This window comes from Balaenoptera musculus, chromosome 20 (genome assembly GCF_009873245.2).
Source record: "Balaenoptera musculus isolate JJ_BM4_2016_0621 chromosome 20, mBalMus1.pri.v3, whole genome shotgun sequence".
Taxonomy (NCBI): Eukaryota; Metazoa; Chordata; class Mammalia; order Artiodactyla; family Balaenopteridae; genus Balaenoptera; species Balaenoptera musculus.
The window spans coordinates 51225895-51252160 of NC_045804.1; the positions used below are offsets into that span (position 1 = coordinate 51225895).

Below are 26266 nucleotides of genomic sequence, written 5' to 3' on the forward strand. Positions count from 1 at the left end.
GAGCCCCGGCCCTGCGCCCGAGCCCCGGACTTTCCGGTGAGTGGCAGAGCCCCCTCCACACGGACTCCAGGTCCCTTCTGCCGGAAAGAGACCATGGAAGGGAATGGGAGTGTCCCCACTGACCCCCGACAGCTCTAAGAAGGGGGAGGGGCAGACAAGGGGGAGCGGGAAGCAGAGCAAAGCGGGGGGAAAGGGGGTGCTTCCAGGCTATGCCCCTGACCCCATATAGTCGTCCAAGCCCGCGGAGGGGGGTGTGGAAGCAGAGACAAGCCGCGGGTTAATTGGGCTTTGAGAACCTGGAGGTTGCGGAGAGCCCTAAGAGAGCCCTGGAGGTCGCGTCCTCTCATGCTGCTCTGTTTATGCTTCCAGAAGCCGGCAATGACCGCCCGCGCGCTCCTCGCGGGTGGGCGTCGGGACCCCGGGCTCTGCGCACCCACGCGGGGGACTCCGTCTCCGCCCGGCCTTCCCCGGACGCCGTCCCGGCCCCGGCCTCGGCTGCGCCCCCTGCTGCTGCTGCCGCTGCTGCTGCTGCCGCGCTCCGCCCTCTCCGCTGCGTTCACAGTGGGGGTTCTGGGCCCCTGGGCCTGCGACCCCATCTTCGCCCGTGCCCGCCCGGACCTGGCCGCCCGCCTGGCCGCCGCCCGCCTGAACCACGAAGCTGCCCTGGAGGGCGGCCCCCGCTTCGAGGTCGCGCTGCTGCCCGAGCCGTGCCGGACGCCGGGCTCGCTGGGGGCGGTGTCCTCTGCGCTCACCCGCGTCTCGGGCCTCGTGGGGCCGGTGAACCCCGCAGCCTGCCGGCCGGCGGAGCTACTAGCTCAAGAGGCGGGGATCGCCCTGGTGCCCTGGGGCTGCCCCGGAATGCGGGCGGCGGGCACCACGGCTCCCGCGGTGACGCCCGCGGCGGATGCGCTCTACGCCCTCCTGCGCGCGTTCCGCTGGGCGCACGTGGCCCTGGTCACCGCCCCCCAGGACCTGTGGGTGGAGGCGGGACGCGCGCTTTCCACGGCGCTCAGGGCCCGGGGTCTGCCCGTTGCCCTGGTGACCTCTATGGAGCCCTCGGACCTGTCTGGAGCCCGGGAGGCCCTGAGGAGGGTCCAAGATGGGCCCAGAGTCAGAGGTAGGCTCCCCTGCAGGATGCGGGGGGGTTGGCTGTCCAGCGAGCAAAGGACAGAGCACCGAGCGGAGCCTCTGTGTCCGCAGCAGTGATCATGGTGATGCACTCGGTCCTGCTGGGCGGTGAGGAGCAGCGCCGCCTACTGGAGGCTGCAGAGGAGCTGGGCTTGGCTGATGGTTCCCTGGTCTTCCTGCCCTTCGACACGCTGCACTACGCCTTGTCTCCAGGCCCGGACGCCTTGGCCGTGCTCGCCAACAGCTCACAGCTTCGCAAGGCCCACGATGCGGTGCTCACCCTCACGCGTCACTGTCCCCCGGGAGGCAGCGTGCTGGACAGTCTGCGCAGGGCCCAAGAGCATCAGGAGCTGCCCCCTGACCTCAATCTGCAGCAGGTAGAGGGACCAGGGAGGAGGGAAGAGGGGAAGAGAACCAGGGAAGAGAGCAGAGAATAGCCAAAAAGGGGAGATGGAGGCTGGAGGCAATGGGAAGAGAAGTGGATAGAGTCCATGGAATGAGAGGAGGATGCAGTCAATAGGAGGGAGTAGGAGGCCAGTACGGAGAGAATAACCAGCAGCTCTGCATGTCCTGGGTGATGTAGAGGCTCTGGCCTTGCTTGGAGCATCTTTGTGTATTGGAATTGCTTCCAGAGAGTTGGCAATGAAACCTCTCAAGGTCAGCTCCAAGGAGCAAACGCTAACAAACTCCGCACTGCAGCATCTTTTGCAGTCTACTTTAAAGTAAACCCACTTCCAACACGGCCATAACATACAGTCTGTATTAAACAACCGGTGTTCTTAAGAGAGCAGGAAGGAGGGAGAATACAGAGCCAGCCTCCATGCCCAGTTCAGAGGTGTTTCCTCTGGGGCTTCACCTAGTGGTCTTAACTTTTTGAAAGCCTTACATCTTGTGAGAAGCAGAAAGGTCCCTAGGTGGAGCAAGGGCTTCTATAACCATCTGGATTCACAGCTTATTCCCAACAATCAGCTAATATCCAGGATTCCCTGAGAACAGTGGTGAGATGGGATGGAGGGCAGGTGGAGAAATAGAGGTGGGGGAAATGGTGGGGGAAACCCTCTTCAGTTCTCAGTAAGTAGCATAGCCTTTCACCTAGCTGCCCAAGTGAGACCCCTGGGAGTCACCCTTGATTCCTCTAACCCTTCCCCCAACATCCAGACACCAAGTTCTGTCACTTATGCTTCCCAAAGGTCATTTGAATCCATCTACTTTCTCCATCCTCACTGTCACACCCCTGGTTAAGGCCACAGCACCTCTGGTCCAAATCCCCAAATAAAATCTCCCAAGTGGTCTCTGCTTCAACACTTACCTACCCCAGGCCTTTCTCCACCCAGCAATCAGAGTGAACTTCAGAAATCTGACACATCTGACTGTGTCACGCCCCCATCCAAAGTCTCCCAGTGGCTTCTCTTGCCCTGGATAGATACAGGTCTCTTCACTTGGTTTATCAGGTCTCATGTCTTCCTCTCTCTTCCTTCTTTCTTGAACTTCAGCCAGACCGAGCTACTTTGGGTTCCCCAGATGTGACCTTCTCTTTTGCTTCTGTGCTACTGGGTGTACTGTTCCCTCTCTCCTGTCCCTACACTCCCCCAGATATTTCGGATTCATCCCCTGAGGGATGGTCACTTCTGGAAGCCTCTTCCTCCTCCCCCAGCCTGGGCTGGGGCCCTCTTTCCTGTCTCCTCAGCTCCCTCAGTTACTCCTCCCCTCACTCATTACACTGCTTTAACATCCCTGTCTGTCTCCCCCTACTAGAGGAAAGATTCCTCGAGATAGGGACTGTCTTGTACCCTGATATATCCCTAGCGCTCTACACAGTGCCTGGCACTGTGAGAGATGGGAACTGGGAATAATAGAGAAGCTCCATGAGATCAGGTGGTTGCCTTGGGAAAAAGAAAAGAACTAAAAATAGAAAATAGAAGCCAACCAAAAGATGAGAAAGAAGGCTTTCGATGAATGGTAGGTAATGATTTTAAAAATATATGCAGGGCAACCAAAAGGAGAGGGAAGAGAGATGAGGTATTGGAGTTAGAAGTAACAAATGATAAGAAGAGCGTAAGAATACTGAAAAGAGGAAAGGGCAGTGGCAAAAAGAGGTGGGATAGCCAATTGGGGAGAGAGGAAGAGAGAGCCAATGAGGAGAGGAAGAGAGAGCCAATGCGGAGGGATATGGAACCACTAACTAGGAGGTGGGAACAGTCAAAACACAGAGGGCTTGAAGGACTCGAAGGGCCCAGTGAAAGGATAAGCGGAGACAGTGAGTCCCCGTCTGTTTACGAGCCATGACCCCGAAACCTGACCCCCTACCCTTCCTCCCCAGGTATCCCCTCTCTTCGGCACCATCTATGACTCGGTCTTCTTGTTGGCTGGGGGCGTGGCGCGAGCGCGGGCGGCTGCAGGTGGCGGCTGGGTGTCCGGAGCAGCCGTGGCCCGCCACGTCCGGGATGCCCAGGTCCCCGGCTTCTGTGGGGCCCTGGGAGGAGCCGAGGAGCCCTCCTTTGTGCTGCTGGACACGGATGCAGCCGGGGACCGGCTGTTCGCCACATACGTGCTGAACCCCACCCGGGGCTTCTTCCGCTCCGCCGGAACCCCGGTGCATTTTCCTAGAGGGGGACGGGGGCCTGGGCCCGACCCCTCGTGTTGGTTCGACCCAGACGTCATCTGCAACGGAGGTGAGGGCGAACATCCCAGCCCACACTGGAACAGTGACCATGAACCCTCCACAAAGTGGTGAAAGAGAGTGAACTCTCATCCTGTAACTCCTGTTGGAGGCCCTTCCAGGTCCTCCTCAGAGACCCCCGGCTTGTGCAGGACTCCTGTCTTGCCGAGCCCCTGGAGCCCTCTTGGAACCTTTCTAGCATTCCCAGACCACCCCCCCCCCGCCCCGCCCTTTGCAGGACCCATGACCTTTCCCTAGATCCTGTTATGGGCTCCCATCCCCCTTTTCTGGAGCCTCCAAGGTTTGACGTGACCGCATTCCTCCCTAGAGAGCAGCGGTCCGCAACCTTTTTGGCACCAGGGACCTGTTTCGTGGACAACAGTTTTTCCACGGACTGGGGTGGGGCGGGGGCGGGGGTGTTCAGGCGGTAATGCCAGCGATGGGGAGCAGGCAGATGAAGCTTCGCTCACTCACGCCGCTCACCCCCTGCTGTGCGGCCCGGTTTCTAACAGGCTGCGCGGACAAGTAGCGGTCCGCGGCCCGGGGGTTGGGGACCTCTGCTAGAGAGGATGCCTCCCCTCTGCCACAGTCCTCAGCATCTCTCCTCTCACTGCCCCTCCAGGAGTGGAGCCCGGCGTCATCTTCATCGGCTTCCTCCTGGTGGTTTTGATGGGGCTGACAGGGGCCTTCCTGGCCCATTATTTTAGGTGAGTAGGGTAAGTAGGAGAGGAGCTTGGCTCTCCACCTGCCAGAAATGCAACTGTGCAGCAGGCTGGGCCCACTCAAGAGTAGAAGGAGGGAGGATGTCTTTTGGAGAGGGGGAGAAGGAAGGAGTCCTGGAGGGCTGGCCGAGTCCCGGGGGGGTCTGGTTTGGGGATGACTGCCCTCCCCTGAGCCAGCATTCCCCCCCACTGGCTTCCTCTCATGGACCTTGGTCCCCGTTGCGAAGATGACCTCCTTTGTCTACCAGGCACCGGCTACTTCACATCCAAATGGTCTCCGGCCCTAACAAGATCATCCTGACTCTGGACGACATCACCTTCCTCCCCCCGCAAAGGGGCAGCTCTCGGAAGGTGGGGGAGGAGGGGAGCCAGGACCCAGCTGTCCTCCCCTATATGTCCGGTCCCCTGCCTGGGCCAGCCCTCACCCCAGCCCCCACCTGGGAAGGCCTGGTTTCTGCCTTAACTCGGTCCCAGGTCTGAGTGCTGGGATCAACGCCCTCATGTGTGCAATGAGGATAACAGCCCCTGTCCTGACCGCTTTCCTTGGATAGGGTGAAGCTCCAACAGAAAATGAATGTGTTTGTTTTGTAAGCTCTGAAGTGTTGTGTACTTGGGAAGTAATGTCTTTATCACCTTCCCGAACTAAGATTTCTTCCCTTCCCCTCTTTAATCCCCAGAACTCAGCCTGACCTCAACCCAGGACTCTGACCCCATAGTATATCTTGACCCCATGCATTGACCTCTACCCTCCAGGTGGCCCAGGGGAGTCGATGGAGTCTGGCCGCCCGCAGCTTGTCAGACGTTCGCAGCATCCACAGCCAAATCCCGGATTACACCAACATTGGCCTCTATGAGGTGAGCCTGACCCCCAGGCAGGCCGAGCTCCGTTCCTGGAGTCACGTCGTATCTTGCAGAGTCCAGGAAATGGGGATAGGAGCCCAGAATGGGAACTAGGGAGAGTTCATGGATTCCTCCTCAAAGGGGAGCATCTGGGAATCCTTCCTGCTGGGGGATTTTCCCTTAGCCATTATCCAGGTGAGGGCTCTTCAAAGGCCAATCACAGTGGCCTAGAGACTGGAGGCCTGGCGGTGGGAAGTTTGATGGGACCAGCATGTAGCCTGAAGAGGCCACTGAGGCCATCCCCCACCCTGTTGGGAGCCCCTGGTCCTCCCCCTCAGTGCTCCAAGCCTTTGGGTTACTGAAGGGCACAGGCCTCCCTGGAAAGATTGAGACAGAGGCTCATCTGGGAAGTGATCTCATGGTCACAAAGAGGACTTTTCCAGGATTGGATTGTTCAGGATGGGGCTTCCAGACTGAGCTAATCTCTGACTCAAGCCAGACTCATGTCTTGGCCCCACCCAGCACTTCTACCCCAATCAGATCACACTCTGGAGCAGCAAGACTTAGAGGGGAAAAAGAAAGTCACAAAAGGGCATTAGGACATTAACCATGGGGTCAGCAAATCTGAATGTGGTGGGATGCGTGGGAGATAATGAGAACAGATTCAGAGAGCGCTGAGAGAGAGCTCCACTAATGAAGAGGGAGTGGAGATTTAGAGCTCTTGGGTGTCATGTCGTGGAGAGAATGCAGAGATTCCTAGTATGTCACCTAGAGGCCGTTGCAGCCATTTCCCAGTAGAACACTATTGTCGTTTTGGGCAGGACACTATGCCTTGAAGAATGTTTAGTGCCACTTGTCCCTGACTATGTCCACTGATCACAGCCCCCAGTTTTTGTGACAATTAAAAATGTCTCCACATTTATTTCCAAATCTTCTTTAGGGGTCAGTACCAAACCCCCAGAATTCCCTCCTAGTCCAAATCCTTTATCAACAGACAAGGCCAACTACATAATTTGCAAGGTCTAGGGCAAAATAAAAATGAAGTGCCCCTTGTTCATTCAAGATGACAGCAGCAGATCACTGAACCAAGCTCAGGCCCTTCTGAGCACAGGGCCCTGGGTGACCGCATGGCTCCACGCCCATGAACTGGCCCTGCCGACAGCTGACAACAGTGAGGCCCAGAGCCTGCAGGGGGGCTGTCTATTCTTCACAGTTAGTCTGTAATAACGCGTGATCTACCCAGACTCCTGACGCCCACCACAGTGCTCTCTTATGGCAGCGGGTGGTGATGAGGGCTGTGATTTCAATGACACTTGTGGTGGTGATGGCTCACTTAATAGGGCTGTTGGTGAGCACATCTGGCGTGGTGAGGACAGCCTCTGCATCTCTCTTTCCCACGGGTGGGCTCTCACCCAGCTGGCCGTGAAGTGCATTGGCAGGCATTATACCCCTTGCTCCGGATGCTCTTTGTCGCATGGAAGATGGGTTCTGGGGCAGTGAGCCAAGGGAAACATGGGGGCTCTACAGGGCTCCTCACATCATGGGGTTTTAAGAAACCGAGTTCACTATTCCTGTCTCTGCTCCAGGGAGACTGGGTTTGGCTGAAGAAATTCCCGGGGGAACAGCACGTAGCTATCCGCCCAGCGACCAAGATGGCCTTCTCCAAGGTGAGAGTGGGCCTGTGATGGGGTATGAGGTGGCCATCGTTTCCTCCCTCCTTGCCTTCTCTTTGCAGCTGAGTCCAAGTAGGCCCCATTGTGGCAGGGACGAAGAGCTCTCAGTGACGTGTCCCCTCCTCTCTAAAGCAGGTTTCTTATCATGCTCTCTTATAACACTAGTTCTTTCCTTTGAGGTGTTGATCATAATTTGTAATTGTCTGTTCACCTGTGTGTGCTTGCTTATTTCTTATCTGCCTCCCTCCCTGAACTGTAAGTTGAGTGGGGGCTTTTCCCCTACCTCCTCCATTGTATTAATATTTCCAGCACCCAGCACAGTGTCTGGAACATTAGAGACACCCAATGAATGTTTGTTGAGTGAATGCTAGAAAATAAATGGGTTTCCAGTTCTGTCAGGCTGCTTGCACAGAATGGCCTAGTTGGTGCATACCGAGTGACGTGGAAAGTTGGCAAGGAGGCTATAAACTGGCTTATTCTGGTCATTCCAACCTTAGTGCCCCCCTTACCCCTAACACCATACAGCTTTGGCCTGGCCTCCTTCCCAGATGCCTCCACAGAGGCTCTTGGTCACAGCTGCAGAATGACTTAATGGACTACCAGTAGTCAACAGACTAAATCACCATTTAACAACAGGCATTTAAGATGAAAAGAAGCCCCTTGTTGGACCAAAGAAAAACTAGAAAGGGCACCAGTCACCCACTAGCCCTCATTTTCCCAGCCAGACTGTGAGGGCCTCTGTCCCGCCGAGTGGGTGTGGCCTTGTTGTTGGCTCCTCTGGGACACAGCTCAACTAGTTAGTCCTTCTTCCTTAACTAAGTCCTTCTTCCTTAACTAAGGGGGGGGCGGGGTGCGTCTATCTGGCACAATGATGTAACAAGCAAAGCAGCCCTGGGCTGAGTCACCAGCACAAGCCATTTCTGGTGATTTTTGAAAGCACTGCAGTGTCTGCCTGATTCTCCCCCCAAGGGACGGTTATATCAGAAGTGGTGGGGGGGGCGCTGAGTTCCAGGAGCTTTTCCTTCATGAGGTGTTTTCCCTTAAGACCCAGGAAGTTCAAAGTCTTATGGTTAATAAATCAGAAACTGCCTGGGTCCTGATTTACCAGCGCAAAATTGTCTTTTCATTCATAGCTTTAAGTTACACCATGTTCAGTGTCTCCACGGTGGCCTTTGCCTGTGGTGTCTTTTCCAGAGAGAGGTGTCTGTAGAAGGAAGCCCCTACATGCCCTATAGACCTTTCCACTCACCATTTTTACCCCATCCTCCAATCAGAAACCGACCTGAAGCACAGCCTCCTCCCCACCTCGCTCCCAGAACAGCAAATGCCTGTTAATTCCGCCCCCTCCCCCAGATCCGGGAGCTCCGGCATGAGAACTTGGCCCTCTACCTGGGGCTCTTCCTGGCGGGGGGAGCTGGCGGCGCCGCGGCCCCCGGGGAAGGGATGCTGGCTGTGGTCTCAGAGCACTGTGCCCGTGGCTCCCTCCAAGACCTCCTCGCTCAGAGAGACATAAAGCTGGACTGGATGTTCAAGTCCTCCCTCCTACTGGACCTCATCAAGGTGTGCGTGTCGGGGTGGCACCGGGTGGGCTGCGGCGGGGAGGAGCCCGGCGGGGGAACCGCGTGGGCTGAGGCTGCCCCTGACGCCACTCCTTCCAGGGAATAAGGTATCTGCACCATCGAGGCGTGGCCCACGGGCGGCTGAAGTCACGGAACTGCGTGGTGGACGGGAGGTTCGTGCTTAAAGTCACCGACCACGGTCATGGGCGACTGCTGGAAGCGCAGAGGGTGTTACCGGAGACTCCCAGCGCGGAGGGTAGGACCCCCCGGCTGCCTCCCGGGCGGCCGAGCAGCCCCCGCATCCCCGTTGTTTCAAGGGCCTCTCCTTTCCTCCTTCCCTCGCACTCTCTCCATCCCACACCCACGGGACGCGACTCCTGCCACGGAGAAGGTCTTGTGACCTCTGAGATGACGGGGGTCTGGCTCCGTGGCTGGGGAGGCGGGGAGTTGTTAGGGGGCGGGACTTGTGCCTGAGGGGCGGAGCTCCTGCCCTTGCAGGGGGGTCTGCTTCTAGTGGGGCTTTGCCTAAGGGCGGGGCTTGTGCCCGAGGGACCTAGTCTGCTCTCGGCACCGCTTTGTCTAAAGGGCGGGTCCTATTTGTGATGGCCCGGCTTTCTGAGACCTGCTCTGGGTTTCTGGTAGTTTCTCCTGGGGATCACTGCGGGCAGCAGGGCCAGACTGAGGCGGGGGAGTTGAGCGGGTGCGAGCCTGGACTTTCTGGTGAGGGTGGGGGGTCTGTCCCTAGCGCCTCTATGGCCCTCCGCGTGCCCACGCTCCCTTCCCCGACCCCAGACCAACTGTGGACAGCCCCGGAGCTACTTCGGGACCCGGCCCTGGAGCGCCGGGGAACGCTGGCCGGCGACGTCTTCAGTCTGGGCATCATCATGCAAGAGGTCGTGTGCCGCAGCGCCCCTTACGCCATGCTGGAGCTGACTCCCGAGGGTACGGCCGCCCTCGCCTGGCCTTTGGACTAGAAAGACACCCCGCTGTTAGGCAGAGACCCAGCCTCGCTCGGTGCTGAGACTTACTTATGTGGGACTCCCTAGAGCTGAGTTCTGAAGGGTCAGGGCAGTGGAGAGCCAAGCATCAGGATGGGAGGGGGCGGCCTTTCAGCACCCAGACGTCAGTGGTTTCCTCTGTCCGGACCCTGGACCCTGCCTGCTGCCCCAACGGTGGTAGCAAGCTCCCCTCTGGTTCTCAGGGGCCCCAGGGAGGCAGCACGATAGGGGGAAGGGGGAAACACAGCAGATGGATCTGGTTCAGATCTATATTATCATGTATAGGATACAGCATGCTACTTGATCACTCTAACCCTCACTTGTCTTATGTGCAGTAAATGTCAGTCTCTTTGCCTATCCCTTCTTACTGCCCCCTGGCCCCCAGGGTTCAGGGTCCTGTTGCTCCCAGCAACATCTCCCACACTACGCTTCCCCACCTACTGAAGCTTCCCCTTCCAGCCCCCTCCTCTTGAGCTTCAACAATCAGGCCAGAGTCAGAGGTGGCTTCTGTTCTGGCACACCCTCCTCTCTTGTTCCCTTCATGCCTCCAGAAGTGGTGAAGAGGGTACAGAGCCCCCCTCCACTGTGTCGGCCCTCGGTGTCCATAGACCAGGCGCCCATGGAGTGCATCCAGCTGATGAAACAGTGCTGGGCAGAGCAGCCGGAACTTCGGCCCTCCATGGACCGCACCTTCGACCTGGTCAGGGGCTGGGCTGGCCGTTTGCTGGCAACTTGGGGTGGGGGAGGGGAGGCTGCAGGAAGGCAAGCTGGCAGGATCTCTGACCTTCCAGGCTACTTCCTAAGGGGTAGTCTGAGGATTAAGGGTTTGGTGGGGACAGAATTAGAATGGGGGCTGTGGAGGCCTTTGGAGTGGGAGATGGAGCTCCGGGTGGGAGAAATATTTAGTTCAATTCAAATAACATTTATTGAGTATGTGTTTGGCCTAGTGAGGGAGAAAGACCCTTGGCCTGGGAGTCCAAAGACTGGGCTGGTTCCAGCGCCTTGTCAGTTGCTAACAGAACAGGTGACCTCCTAATAACGTGTGAAAACACAGTGCCCAGCACGGGGCAGCACGGGCTTGATGAGTACAGATGAAAGGGGATGGGGGCAGAGGATCAGGCATAATACAGCCCCCTGAGAGGGGCGTGGCAGCCCAGGTCCTCGGCAGCCCCACCAGCTTCCTCCTCCTACTAGTTCAAGAGCATCAACAAGGGCCGGAAGATGAACATCATCGACTCGATGCTGCGGATGCTGGAGCAGTATTCCAGTAACCTGGAGGACCTGATCCGGGAGCGCACGGAGGAGCTGGAGCTGGAAAAGCAGAAGACAGACCGGCTGCTCACACAGATGCTGCCTCCGTGGGTGCCTAGGGGGAGAGGTGGGTGGGGAGGACAGCTGGAATCCAGCCAGACTGGGGTGGCCTCCAGGTAAGCTCACCACCTGCCATCCCCAGGTCTGTGGCTGAGGCGCTGAAGATGGGGACACCTGTGGAGCCCGAGTATTTCGAGGAGGTGACACTGTACTTCAGTGACATTGTGGGTTTCACCACCATCTCAGCCATGAGTGAGCCCATCGAAGTGGTGGACCTGCTCAATGACCTCTACACGCTCTTTGATGCCATCATCGGCTCCCATGATGTCTACAAGGTGGGGTGTGTAGGGGGCAAGCCCTCCTTCAGCTTCTCCCGCCCCCGCCACCCTGCCCGAGGTCACCAGCACGAACCTCCTTCCCAGCCCTCCTGTCCCTTTTCTCCTCTGCCAGTCCCCAGCTCAGTCCCCCAGCTGGAAGGCTCTCCAGGATCTCTGCACTCACCCCAGTTTAGGCCTCCCGATAAGGGACATTGGCATTGGCTGGGTGCTCAGTACTGAATTCTCTCCTCAGGTGGAGACAATCGGGGACGCCTATATGGTGGCCTCAGGGCTGCCCCAACGGAACGGGCAGCGGCACGCAGCAGAGATCGCCAACATGGCTCTGGACATCCTCAGTGCTGTGGGCACCTTCCGCATGCGGCACATGCCCGAGGTGCCCGTGCGCATCCGCATCGGCCTGCACTCGGGTAACTCCGCGCCTTCCCGGGCTCTCCAGCCCATCTCCCTCGTTAGGGCCGGGCTCCAGATTTCCTAGATAGGAGGCAAACTCGTGGAGTGGGTGGGGGCGGGGACTTGTCTTGAAGCCACCTTTTCACAGCAGGCACCGCATTGTAATTGGGAGGGTACGCTTGAGAGGGTTTCTTTGGGAAACCAGTGGAGATTATGGGGTGCTAAAGGCCCCCCCGAGCCCTAGGTGCCCCCCAGCCGCCAGCAGGCCAGCTTCAGCGCGGGTCAGCCAGCCCGCCGACGCCGCGCGTCTCCACAGGCCCGTGTGTGGCGGGCGTGGTGGGCCTCACGATGCCGCGGTACTGCCTGTTTGGGGACACGGTCAACACCGCCTCGCGCATGGAGTCCACCGGGCTGCGTGAGTGTGACGGGGCGGGAGGGGCGGGGAGGGGGCGTGGGAGGGGTGTCCTGAGCTCACGGTGTCCTCTGAGCTCACAGTGTCCCCTGCCGTCCCAGCTTACCGCATCCACGTGAACAGGAGCACCGTGCAGATTCTCTCCGCCCTAGACGAGGGCTTCCAGACCGAGGTGCGGGGTCGCACGGAGCTGAAGGTGAGGCCGGGCTGGAAGACGCAACTCGCCACGCCCGGTTCCACTGAGACCTCGAGATCCACTGGCCCTCACCTCAGCCCGCCTGAGTCCTCCCCTCCCCCGTGTCTCCCCAGGGCAAGGGCACCGAGGAAACGTACTGGTTGGTGGGCAGACGCGGCTTCGACAAGCCCATCCCCAAACCGCCTGACCTGCAACCGGGGTGAGGATCCGGCCTTCGTGCTGCCATGACCGAGTTGGTCCCTCCATGCCCTCCCTCCCCTCCTGCCCTGCACCGGACCCCGCCCAAGCGGGGCGACCTGGGCCTCGCCCTCCTACTGCCTATTCTCCCTCCATGAGGCCGCCCCTCCCTTCGCCACAGGGACAGCAACCACGGCATCAGGTTGCAGGATATCCCGCCTGAGCGGCGCCGGAAGCTGGAGAAGGCAAGGCCGGGCCTGTTTTCCGGAAAGTGAGGCTGGGCCTGGGACAAGGTACTGGCCCCTTGGCTCCCATGCCCCACAGACCCCGGGGGCTACACACATGCTTCCTGGAGGACGGGCACCTCTTCCCCAGCCTGAGGACCTAGCCCTGCCTGCCTGCAGAACGTCCCACTCAAGCCAGGTGTCCCCGTCCTTCTCTGACTTGGTGAGCCCAGCTGGTTCCTAAACCCAGGGATTTCCCAGCTGCAGGGATCCTGGCTCGGTAGGTCTGGAGTGGGCCAGGAATCCAGACTCGGGAATGCCTCTAAACATGACCTTCTGGAACTTTTACTCTGACCTACCCCCGACGACACACACACACACACACACACACACACACACACACACACACACACACACACACACACACACACACACACACACACACACACACACACACACTGCATTAACCAGACCCTCCTCTTGGCCCCTCAGGCTATACACCACCCAAGAGACAGAACCCTAGGTAGCAACGCTCACCAGAGGACCAGCTGACTGCTGGCCCTAGAGCTCGGTTACAGCAGAAACCCTGCCCTCTGCCCTCCAAGAAACTCTGATCCATGACTCTCCCCTACTGAGGTGAACCCCCATGACCCCTTTCCATGATTTCCCTCTGAAACACTCCTCTTTCCCTCAGGATTATTCCGGAAGGTCCTTTTCCTGAAAGTTGCTGCTGTAGGTGACCAAAAGTCTGGCTAATACCAGTGGCTTCCGTCCAGCTCTGCCTCAAAGGATTCTGAGCCTTTGCAAGAGCTGGTTGCAAACCAGCTGTGTGACCCTGGGAAAGTCTCATGCACTCTCTGGGCTTGGTTTCCCCTCCGTGGTAAAATGAAGAGTGGCCTACCTAGGTGGTTTCCATACCCTCCGGCCCTGACAGCTGGCCTTCAGAATGGTTGGCCTTGGGGTACAGGGCACTGGGCACGTGGCCTCCAGCCCCAGTGACCCTGAGCCCATAAGAAAGGCCCCAGGAAGGAGGATCTGGGATTGGATGTCCCAACCCCAGAGGAGGTGGAGACCGCCTGTTCCACCAGAGCAGGGGTGTCGTGTGGCCTGAGGATTTGAGGGCTTCTGTTTAGCCTCAAGCATCCTTCCCTTCTCCATCCCCCACCAGTCAGAAACCGGCTCCTTCTCCTGGGGCATAACCACATACTTTGCCCAAGTGCAGAGAAAAGCTTGTTTCAAAGCTTTGGGGAAAGGAAGGTAAACAAACCCCACGAAACCTCTCCTAACCAGAACACCCAGGAATAGTAGTATTCTCTGTTTAACTGGGCGCCACTGAGCAGGCAGTTGAACAGAAAATCCTCCCAGCTTAGATCTTTGCGACAAGTATCAACCCCTCCCATCCCAGTAAGTCCCCAGGTAAAGCTTCTTTTGTGGAACTTTGATGTTCCAGAGCCTGAGCCTTGGCACATTGGACTCTGGGTGGCCTTCGCCATTGCTGCAGAACCTGGCAGAAGTTAGCAGCAGCTGTAGCCACCCAGGCTGTCACTAGGTAGTGCGCCTCCAGTCCCTGGAGATGTGCAAGCAGAACTGGAGACCTCTTTGAGCAGGGAGAGAACAGTCAGAGGGACTTCCTAGGCGGAGGGATGAACTAAATCCTCACCACACAGTGTGGTAGGTAGGCCAGCAGCAGCGACATCACCTGGGAGCTTGTTAGCAATGCAGAATCTCAGGCCCAGGAGTATTGAAACAGAATCTACATCCTAACAAAGTTCCTTCAGAGTATTTATATGCACATTAAAGTTTCTGAATCATAGAACTAAAGGATCCTAGGATCCCTAAAATCTCAGAACTGCTAAGATTTCTTAAAAACCAGGCTAGAAACTAGCCCCAAGACTTCTTTTGTTTGATCAATGGAGTGGTTTTGTTTTTGTCTTGAGCTAACGTTTAGAAATCAAGAGATACCACATTGTAAAAATGGCTGCCAAATGTCCCTCTTCTCTGAAATCAAAAGCCCCACACAGGGGCAACTGCTGACTTCCTTCTGGAGCTAAAGAGCAACCGTCCCCTCGTCCCGTCTCTCCAGGGTTTCGCTTTTCTGTTCTCACCGTGCCCACCACTCCCCGTGCACTCCAAGACACCAAGATTTTCTGAACATCTCTTATGTACCTGTCCAGAGCCTGTAGACGTTAGACCTCAGGACTCTGGAGTAGCTGATGTTAGGATTACAGGCACTGCTGGAGATTGCTTTGCCTGACTCGTGAAATCCACAAGTTCAATGGTCTTCCCCTCCTTCCTAAAGGTAGAGAAAGAACAGACAAGAAACCTAAAATCCAGCACTTGTAGGTTCTGGTTACTTAAGGTGGCGCTGCTATAGTGAGTAATATAGTATAATTTAAAACACATTTTTAACCGAGTTCGGAGATGATGAATTAAGGATTTTTTTAAAACCCTGATGCACACACAAAAAAAATATTTTTTAAATTATGTACATTCTTAAACATCTCTCTTCAGATTTTCTCTGTCCTTAGGCCCCAGGAATCAAGGGCAGGCTCTGCATTGCTGGTGTTGGACCTGACCGTGTGGACGTAGCTCTCCCTCCCCTGCCTCTTCCCTCCCTCCCTCCCCACCCCTTACCTCTCCTTCCCTCCCTGCCTGTGAGGGGCCATGGGTAGTTACTGGCCTGTGATTCAGGGGAGCTTTGGGAAAGGGTTGGCCTGTGATTAGGTGCAGGACAGGCTGGGGCAAGGCACCCCCAGAGGGAGAGGAGTATGACCTGTGGCCCAAACCCAGTTTGGGGCAGAGGTGGGGCGGGCAGGGCTGAGCCGGTCCCTTCCCACCCTCAACTCAGCCTTGTTCCTGGGACTCAGTCTCAAAGGCGAGTGACGGGGGGAGAAGCTGGTAAAGGAGAGGCCTGTCCTCCTCCCCAGCCAGGAGAACGCAGGACCACCCGCCCCAGAGCTCAGAGAGCTGGTGGGAGAAGAGGAGGGAAACAGTTAAGCCCCAGTCTCCTCTCTCTGCCGGGCAGTTTCTCCTTGCCTTTCTCCTCCATTTCCGTGGAACCTTTTCCCCTGGGCCCAGTCAGTCTCCTAGAGCCCAGCTGCCCTCAGACCCAAGTCCTCTCCACCTGGTCATCCCTCTTGTTCCTGGGACCCAGGCAATTCCCAGCCCAGAGAGCACCCGGCTTGGCCACTAGGCACCCCTCACCCTCTGACGTGTTTACACTACCTCGGCCAGCTGGCCTGTGCCAGGAGCCCACGCTCGGGGTGGCCTTGCCTTCGGGATGGCTCTGTCGCCAGGAGCAGCGCTGGCCGAAGCAGGGAGCTCCCGCAGCTCTGCTGCTGCTTCCATCCCATAGCCCGGACGCCGCATCCTGACCCAGGGCTCACCTGGCGCCTTTTGTCTGTGCTGCTCCTCAGGGTCGGGGCCCTGCTCCCCATCCCCACCTGCAGTGGACCCCAGACACCCCCCTTTGGGGGATCTGTGACACTGCGTTGTGGGACCGCGTTCACCGGGATCTTCTGGACCGGGCACTGTGGACACCAGGCCATGTGCCGTGGTGCTGGGTCCTGGCAGGGTGGGGGCTGGAATAAAGGTGTGCTTTCTTCCACTCCACGGTGTGTGGTCCTTTTGGCCTGGGTAGCCCGAACACCCCCATCCCTGGAGTGTTCGAATCTGGCATTGCCATGGAGGGCTTCAGATAAGGGGTGAACCCTAGAGATGACCTAGGCAGGGGGAGTTGAACTGGGGTCAGCAATCCCCACCCAGAAACCCCTCTGCTCAGGGGATCTGCTCTGAGGGAACCAAGCAGGGAAGCTACAGGCCTTTCAGGCTTCTAGAAAAGACCAGGGTCTCTGAGGCTCTGGAAGTGGGTGGTGTGGCCTCATCCCTTGGTCATAGGCAGGAGAGAGGAAGGAAAAGAAGGGCAGAGCTTGTCTATGGCCAGGACCCAGGAACCATGGAAGCCAGAGTCCAATTCTGAAGGAAGGGGGCCCCCAAATGGGGAAGTTGAGGTCCATTGATCTCTGGACAAGACCTCACCAAAACCCACACTCTACCTCTGACCCTTCCAGAGCCTGCCACTGGCTCATTAGAACAGGAGAGACCATCCCAAAGCCACCCATGGGTGACCAGCCCATTGGTCATCTATTTCCTTTGAGCCCAGCTATCCCTGCCCCAGGCTCAATGTTTCTGACGTGATGACTCGTGATGGACGTCGGGTGTTCTGCCTTCCTAGCATCCATCTGCCCCATGATGGGCAACCATCCCTGCCCCATTCTCAGTCCCTGTGGAACTGACCCCAGACCTCCCTCCAGTCCTGCCCAATCGCTCCATCCCTCTGGCCACAGGGATTGCTTCAAGGACAGGCAGGTGACCCAGTCCAAGCAAACAAGTCTTCGTGTTGAGACGTTGCTAGAAGCCAAGGGAAGAAGTTGGATCTCTTCTCTGGGGTTGCTGAGAGGATGTGACTCTGAGTGGTTTTGCCACCACAAAGAAGGAACAGAACTGACAGATGGGCAGTGACGAAGTCTTGCTGCCACTTGTTTGAGCCTCTGCCCTTCACTAGGCTTAACCAGATCCTGCTAGCCGAGTACAATGGGATAGCAAGTTGTTTTCTTTGCTTAAGCCAGATTGAATTGGGTATTCTGTTCTTTGCAGTCAGGATTGTGGAAAGCAGTGGGGGTTGGACTGGTTTAAGAGGAAAGAAAAGGAGAAAAACACTGAATTTGGAGGGAGGAGGGAGTGAAGGATGAATGACAAGAGATGATGTCTCTCTCTAAGCCTCAACTCCACCGAGAGTCAGCCCGGGCCCTTCCCTGCGGTATGACTGTTCCTGAAATTCCGTTTACGGGGAACCTAACCCAGGCAGAGGTTAGAACCTTGTGAGAGAAAAGGCGCACAGCCTGGTGGCCTTGTCGGGACTCTCGTGCTGACTCAGCATTTAGAAGGTGGAGGAATCTTCCAGGTCCTGCCCCAGAGGAGACGATGCAAAGGAGAGTGAGGTGAGGTCTCTAAGATCAGCTCATCTTGCTTGTCAACAGCCTCGTGAGTTAGTGACTAGACTTTGACGAGGAGATTAGGGTGGGACAGGCAGCTTGCCCCGCTCTCAGAGGGGGAAGGGAGCAGAGAAACTGGGGAGAAGGACAACTGCGATGTCTGGGAAACCCAGGTTCCCACAGAGAAGAGCTTGTTTGTCACAGTCTAGAGACTAATTCCACGGCCACAGGAAAAGTCCACTCAGCACCTTGTTACAGCAGAGTTAATGTGCATTTCATGAATGGGTTACACAATCAGCATTTTTAAAATGCCAAACAAAATTACCTTCTGTTGTATACCACACGACTCTCACAATTTTTCTCATCATGATGAAATATTGGTCCATTTGATTAAAATGTGCTCATGACTGCAAGTTCAACAAAGGGCTTTCCCTTCTACTCTACCTCATCACCCAAACCACCAAGCCAAGTGAATAAATGTTCACAGTCAGCCGATTTACGGCCTTGCCGCGCCATTGTTCTCTTCATCCACCAGGCCAGCCAGCCACCATCTCCTCAGGCCGCTCTCTCCGTCCTGACCATCCACTCCTGAGCCATGTGTCTCCTTCAGAATTTCCTTGTTACTACCGTCAACGTCCTGTCTGATTTAGGGCCACGTGGGTTCTCATGCATGACGTTGACAGGTCCCCCACTTCAGCCCCTGAGGTCACCCTCCTCCCCAGGGTTTAGCCTCTATCCCAGGAGGAACGGGAACCCAGAGCTCTTGCCACACTCTCTGCCAGGGCGGGTGGTGGCCCCAGTTGAAACAAGGCCTGAGGGACCACATTAGCGACAGGAAGGGCCAGCAGTGGAGGGCTCCAGGCCAGCCTCAGCAGACCCTGGAAGGGGAAGAGGAGGGGCCGGTACTGAGCGCTTCACCCTCAGCACCGCCCCCGAGGGATGGAGGCCTTCCTGGCTCTTGGCGAATAGGCCCCGATCTGGGCTTCATGTTGGTGGGCTCCTTGGGCCCTGGCGCCCAAGCCCGGGGCAACGCCAAGTACACTGAGGTAGTTGAACTGGATGATCAGGGATCATCCCAAGGCCAGAGCTGGCCCCAGAACTGGTCCTTCCAGCGGTCAGTGCCACCCAGAGAAAGCCGGAGGATGCACCCTGTGAAGACACAGCTGTATAAGATGTTCCTGCAGACGCCAGAAAGGAGGCAGGGTAGGCGGAGGTGTTGTGTTTCTTTTTTTGAAGAAGGGAGAGACTTTTGCCCGTCGACAGCTCATAGGAAAGAGTAAGGGGAGAGGGAGACACTGGAGGGGGTGATGAGGGGACCGGGTCCTGTGGCCAGTGGGGATAGATCCAGGTAGAGGAGGAGGGATTCCCTTGGATGGTAGGAGAGGAAGCCCTTGCAAGAGGATTAGCTCAGGACAGGATGGGCCTGGGAGTAGGTACGTTTGTGGGTTAGGTGGCTGCAGGTTCCAGGGGGTTTGACTCCAGGTTTCTCTTTTCTCAGTAAAATAGGAAATTGAGGTCACCTTCAGAGTATGTGTGGGAAGGAAGGAGCAGTGTTTTATTGGGTGCTTCCTATTGGGTGCAGAAGCTGTACTAAGCACTTTAGTTGTGAAAGTTTAATACCCTCAACAAGCTTATTAGTCAGATACTCTTATAACTCCATTTCACAGAGGATAACATTAAGTCTCAGAAAGGTGGTATGACCTGTTTAAGGTCACCCAGTTTCTAAGTGATAGTCAGGATTATAATTTTCCCAAGGTCTTAAACGCCACACTATGAATAAAGAGGCAAAAACTGGTGGGAGCCAGGGCCTGAGGAGATGGAAATAGCTTCAGGCAGCGGCAAGCAAGCCTTTTCCCCCAAGACAGGAGGCGGGAGTAGGAGAGGTTGAGTCCACACATTATTAGTGGAAGCCAAAAATAAATAAATAAATACATTAAAAAAAAAAAAAAAAGAGTTTTAGTGTAGCTTATCATGCAGTAATGGATAACCAGAACAAGCTCTCCATTTCGGAAGACCTCTAAACCTTGGCTGAGAGTTTTGAAAAACTCAGGTCAGCAATCCACTGACAGATGGTTTCTGAGAGGGACTCCTCCTAGAAAAGGTAGAATAAACACATTTTTTTTTTTTTTGGCCTATTTCTTCCCACATCTGAAATTCCTTTGGGGATCCACCCATCTCCACCCTCAATCCATATAGTTTGTATGGGGCTAATTCCAGCCCCAGCTTCAGAGTCTGTGACCAAGGCCAGTTCAGTGAGGGTCAGCCCCAGAACATTTGCAATAAGAGGGTGACATCGTCTTTGCGCTAGGGTTGCTAAGCTGGCAGGATAGAAGCCCAGAGCTGCTGGTCATCATTTCTGCCACCACTTGGGAAGAGTCTGCCTGAGAATGAGCTAACACAGTTCAACACAGAAGAAAGCAGAAATGAAATATTGAGGAAGCACAATTCCTGACACATGTTCTGGGCACCTGGATCCATCCAGGCCTGAAGCCATTGCTCCTGAATTTTCCAGTTACATAAACCAATATGTTCCCATATTTTATCAGGCTGGTTTGAGTTCAGATTATCCTGTATGTTCATCTCTGCCTATTAAAATTGTATCAGTTTTTCATCACTAGTTTAAAACTCACCTCCTACGAGAAGCTTTCCTTGAATTATTTAGGGGACATTTATTGTTTGGGGTTTTCTATTGCCCAGAAAATACCTCCCCACATACTTCCAAAAAATCCCCACAGCCCTCACAACTCATCAGCATCACCAACGTGGCTACAATGGACACAGCCACCCTGATATCTTGTGTGACCCCTTCCACCTGCTGAACAGGGGTAATTGGACTATAGGTGGATCTCTGTCCCAAACTGGGTCAGTGAGAACCTTTTGCCTGGGGAACTTGGAATTTGAACCAAGACACTCAAAACCTATTTATCTGAAACGGAGCAGGGTCCCATGGTCCTTGCTCCCCATGTCCTTTGTCTGCCTTTTGTCTGCAGAAAAACTTTAGCCAAAGAATAAGTTTAATCAGAGAAGTGAGAAAATGCAGAAACAAAGGAAAACAGTCAAAGGAGACCAAATAATAATAGTTTAGTCATTAAACATAGTCAAGGACCTTTAGTTCCTCCTCAAGGGCTGTAGATAATATTCTGAGCCGTATCCTGTGAGCTGTCTTGTAGATACTGAAACCCCACCAGGTGGAAGAAGTTAACTACATGATGACCAGACTGTAGCCATGACATAAGCTGCCACAATTCCGAGAACTGGCCTCAAGGCAATGGAAACAAACCAACCCTGGAACTGAAGATTAACTGTTCCTAAAACAATCAAGATAAGGCTGGTCAGACCACCGATGACCAATTTCAAGATGACCATCAGAGCTGACTGTGCAGTTTCTGCATGCAACCCCCTCCCTCCGCCTATAAAAGCTCTTGCCCATTGATTGTCAGTGGGGGGAGTCAGCCTTTGGACAGGCGTCCGCCCTCCCCCACAGTTGCCAGCATCCAAAATAAAGCAAACTTTCTTTTACACCAAGCTGGCCTCTTTATTGGGTTTTGAGCAGTGAGCAGCCGGACCCCACTTTCAGTTACTCTCTTAGACAGAGAGTATATAAACATGAACTGTGTGGCATCTATCTCTGTCATGTGGACTGGAAAACAGAAAGAACTGGTCAAGGGAGAGAGAGAAAAAAGAGACAAAACAGACATGCAGAGAAGAGGGATGGAGAGAGAATTTCCTGAGTTCCTACAAAGCTCCAGCTCCTGCCTCCAGGCTGTCCCTGAGGCCCAGCTGTATCCCCAGTCTTGTGTCCTTATAATAAATTCTCCTTCTAAGACAAGTTCTCTCTTGCGGGTGTCTGTTACGTACAAATGGAAGAGTCCTAATTAACCCCATCTCCCCAGTCTCTAGACTAGTTCAGTCCTGTCTCCCTTCTATTCTGGACCCACGTTGCCCTGAGCCATACCTTACCTTCCGGATGACACTAGGCTTCATCTTAAATGCCAACTTTAGTCAGTTGGCTGTGACTCTCTGGAGTGCTATGATGACAAAGATTCTGAGGCTACATCTGGGCTCAAGAAGAAAATTACATGGATTGATTGGCAATGTCTGCCATGGGCATGAGATGGGAAGGGGTTGAATGCTCACCATGTCTGTTCTCTGACCTTGTCACTCATCTTTCCCCTCACATACTACACCCAGCTTAGTGCCTTACCCCGAGTACGCTCAGAAGATATACTTGTTGAATGGGTACGTGACAAGAATGATTGTCTATGAGACCCATTCAGTGGGATGAGTGACAGGAAGCGGAAGATGAGAGGATGAATTGGACAGAAGAGAGAGAGGCAACTCATGCTGTCAGTTTTGGAATCAAATACACAGGTGTGGTGACAGGTGGGATTTACAGAGCACTTTCCTCACCTCCGTCTGCCTAAGTCTTGCTCATCCTACAAAACTCAGTGTGAACACTGAGTTTTCAGTGTTCTTATCTGAAGGAAGTTTTTTCTGACATGCCCTACTCCCATGTCTGAGATAGACCTCTGTACTAAAGAGGATTCTTCTGATTGAAAGAGTCCAATTTTCTTTCAAAGGAAAATTGTAGTTCATGTAACCAAAAGACCATGAGTATCAGGCATGGCTGGATCCAGGTATTCACATGAGGGGTCTATAAATTACTCAGCTATGTTTTCCACTGGGTTGCCTTCATTCTCAGGTGGGCTCTCCCAAAATGGTTACAGAAATGGCCAGCAGCAGCTTCAAGGCTTACTTATATCCTATCATGCAACTCCTAGGAAATGAAAGTGATTTAAAAAAAAAAAAACAATTCCAACAACAACAGAAAAATCCCAAGGCTGACTCTGACTGGCCTGGACAAAGTCACTTATTCATCCCTGAATCAGTTCCCAAACTCTGCTCAAGTCTGTTTGGGCATGTGGATCACATGTCTGCCCCTGGAGCCAGAGGATGAAGTCAGCTCCACGGTGTTCCATGTGGGCTGAGAGTGGGGAACGGATTATTCCCTATAGGAAAACGAGGATGCTGTCACCAGAATAAGGGGAATGGGTGCTGCCATCCACACATCGTCCTTTATGTTCCCTGGGCCCTGGGGTTCTCACATCAAATCAGGAGCCGTTGGAGAACAAGGACCTTGTCCTATTTATCCATTCACCCCCAGCACCCAGCACTGGTAACCGATGAGCCAACCTGACATCAATTCCCCCTATAAATGGCGGCCTCCTTCTCCCCCGAGTAGCGAAGACTGCCGCCATGTCCTGTCTGCTATCTGCCAGCCACGGTGAACGTGTTACTCCAGGACCCTTTGTTTCAGACTTGTAAGATCCTCTGTCCGTTAAACCATTGAGGCCTTTGTTGCTGTCTCTGGGCTCTTTCTTCAGTCTCGAAGGTGGGCAATTACAAGGCTTGCAGGCCTGCCAGGGTCAGCCCAACAGTTGGCTTAAAACACCCAGTGTGTTCCATCCTCCTGGCCACATTGGTTGGTTCAGGCATCAGAGTGTAACCCATTTGGAGCAATGACAAAGGAAGAGGTGAGAAGACATTTGCCAGAGCTTTGTAGAAGAGAGACATCTCCCCGACCCCCTTCTACAAGTGCTACCTAAAAACTCCTCTCTCCTGGTTGCTGTGGTGGCCACCTTCCCTGAGCTAAATTTGCAGTCTATGAGGAAAGGAGAAGGGAGAATGGATATTGCATGGGTAATTTATTGTCCTGATTCACCCTCCTCTGGATTCAGTTACAACAGGCAAGTGTATTGCTCAAGTCAGTTCTGGTTGGAATTTTCTGTTGTTGAACCTAAGATCCTGCTTTTTCCACCCATGAGAGGCTTGTGTCCCCACTCGGGCTCTGCGTTCTGCCTTTTTCACCTTCTCAGGATTTTACTTCTGAGATTAGCACTTCTCCTGCATCTTTCCCAACAACACAAACACACCTTGAGGGCAGTTGTTCTCAACATTGACTGCACATTAGAATCACCTGGGAAGCTGTAAAAAAAAAAACCAAAAAAACCTAACACCTGCATCCAACACCCAGACCCTGGGTGAGAGGCTTGAGCCTTGCTTTTTCAAACACCCCTAGTAGTTCTAGTGTGTGAAGCCAATACTGAGAATCATTGTAAGAACAGTTGCTCATCTTGAAAGCAGCTCTCATTTGATGCCATATCCTCTGTTATTGCTCTATTTCTCTGCCCCTCTTCACAGCAAAATTTATTAAAAGAATATTCATCCTCCCTGTTTCTACTTTTTTAACTTTTTTAATTTTCCAAGCTTGAAAAACCAGATAAGATGAATATTAAAAAATAAAATGAATGCAAACATTTTATAGGAACCCACATCTTTTTGTTCTAGTTCAACCTTCATATGACTCCCCACCGAATTCCCCACAGCTAAGAGAATGTAACTATTGCCTCCTTCAAGGCATCTCCTGCTTCAGCAGAAATATATAGAAAACAGCAAAAGGTAATAGAATGGGGCGGGGACTATGCATGGAACCAGTGGGGGATTAGGGATAAATAAATAAATTTATAAATAAATAAATAAATTTATTATTTTTTTTAATCTACAAACAGTAAATGCTGGTGAGGGTGTGGAGAAAAGGGAACCCTCTTGCACTGTTGGTGGGAATGTAAATTGATACAGCCACTATGGAGAACAGTACGGATGTTCCTTAAAAAACTAAAAATAGAACTACCATATGATCCAGCAATCCCATTACTGGGCATACACCCAGAGAAAACCATAATTCAAAAGACACATGCACCCCCATGTTCATTGCAGCACTATTTACAATAGCCAGGTCACAGAAGCAACCTAAATCCCCATCAACAGATGAATGGATAAAGAAGATGTGGTACATATAAACAATGGAATATTACTCAGCCATAAAAAGGAATGAAATTGGGTCATTTGTAGAGATGTGGATGGACCTAGAGACTGTCATACAGAGTGAAGTAAGTCAGAAAGAGAAAAACAAATATCATATATTAACGCATATATGTAGAATCTAGAAAAATGGTACAGATGAACCGGTTTGCAAGGCAGAAATAGAGACACAGACATAGAGAACAAATGTATGGACACCAAGGGGGAAAAGCCGGGGTGGGGGGTTGGTGGTGGGATGAACTGAGAGATTGGGATCGACATGTATACACTAATATGTATAAAATAGATAACTAATAAGAACTTGCTGTATAAAAAAATAAATTAAAAAAAAACTAGATTGAACACAAACATTGGCTTTTGCCCCCTCCCCAAACTCCATTAAAAGTGGCTGTAAAGGGATTTTTTTGTTTTCCTTAATGGTGTTGTGGGGAATTCCCTGGTGCCAGTGGCTGGGACTCCGCACTTTCACTGCCAAGGGCGCCAGTTGATCTGCAAGCCATGTGGCGCAGCCAAAAAAAAAGGTGTTCCCACGTTGACTCTGAGCTGATCTGTGACTTGCTTTGACCAACAGAATGTGTCTGAATTCCAGGCCTTAAGAGGTCTGGAAATTACGGCTTTGGGCTTCTTGGGATGCAGGCACCATGTAGTGAAGCTCAGGCAGGATTACTGAATGATGGGAGACAATGTGGAGAGAGAGATGCCGGGCCAGCCCCCAGCCATCAACACAGGAGTGGCTGAGCCCATTTGGATACTCCATCATTAGCCTATCTCCCAAGTGAATGTAGCCGTGTGAGGGACTCCAGCCCAAACTGCAAAATCATCAGAAAGTAAATCATTCTTTGTGTTTTTAACTGAGAGCGTTGCATAGTTAACAAAAGTAGGTCACGTTGTGGTGCAAGATTGTGAAGTTACAGAACACCTGGGGCAAAGAGACGATTCCGAAAGCTTCTGGAGGGAATAGCAGGTCCTAGGAAAAGAACCAGGAATCCAAATGACATTAGGTTTCTTTACAACAACATTGTTTCCCGTGAAGCAGTGCTCTCAAAGTTCCGTACAAAAATTATTTCCACGCTATCATTCAAGTGTGTAGATAGATTTTAGACATTTCCAGACATGCAGGGTCTTAAAAACTGCTCCTCCCTCCCATGTACCCTTCCTGAAGTAGCTATTGAAGGCTGTGCTCCATGGAAAGGAATCCTAAGGATGGTGGGGAAGCAAGAGCCCAGGATGACAGCTAAGGAGCAGGCTAGAGGGCCAACAGTGCAGACTGGAGATAACCTGGGAGTATTTGATGTGCCCCAGCATACTGAGAGGGATCTAGATGAATGGTGAAATTAATAAAGGTGTATAGAACACTAGACAAATAATAACAAAGATAGAGTTATTATCAAGAGCAGCAGCAAAAGGTTTTGTAGGAAAGGAAAACAATAATTACAGTACACTCTAAAGCTCCCCTAAGAATAGATGTACATAATCAAAATCATGTAAATACTAAGTACTGGTTTGCCTAGTCCTAGTGAAACTCTATTAGAAGGACAGGAGGGGCTTCCCTGGTGGCGCAGTGGTTGAGAATCTGCCTGCTAATGCAGGGGACACGGGTTCGAGCCCTGGTCTGGGAGGATCCCACGTGCCGCGGAGCAACTGGGCCCGTGAGCCACAACTACTGAGCCTGCGCGTCTGGAGCCTGTGCTCTGCAACAAGAGAGGCCACGATAGTTAGAGGCCCACGCACCGCGATGAAGAGTGGCCCTCGCTTGCCACAAG

General features: G+C 53.7%; 1 protein-coding gene across 2 annotated transcripts; it reads left to right on the plus strand.

Annotated features, from left to right (window-relative positions):
• The first annotated feature begins 264 nt into the window (after positions 1-264).
• GUCY2D (guanylate cyclase 2D, retinal) lies at positions 265-16233 on the plus strand. 2 transcript variants are annotated; one of them, XM_036838098.1, is made up of 19 exons: positions 265-1117; positions 1201-1505; positions 3449-3800; positions 4410-4494; positions 4758-4860; positions 5263-5364; positions 6936-7016; positions 8376-8582; positions 8681-8837; positions 9374-9523; positions 10131-10279; positions 10774-10937; positions 11033-11225; positions 11461-11635; positions 11935-12033; positions 12132-12226; positions 12340-12425; positions 12585-12696; positions 13322-16233. In XM_036838098.1, exons 1-18 carry the CDS (start codon positions 346-348, stop codon positions 12676-12678), a joined length of 3369 nt encoding a protein of 1122 aa, XP_036693993.1. In that variant the 5' UTR covers positions 265-345; the 3' UTR covers positions 12679-12696; positions 13322-16233. The 2 variants fall into 2 exon arrangements, with proteins under 2 accessions (XP_036693993.1, XP_036693994.1); XM_036838099.1 differs by having other exon boundaries at positions 1342-1505.
• Positions 16234-26266: the final 10033 nt, after the last annotated feature.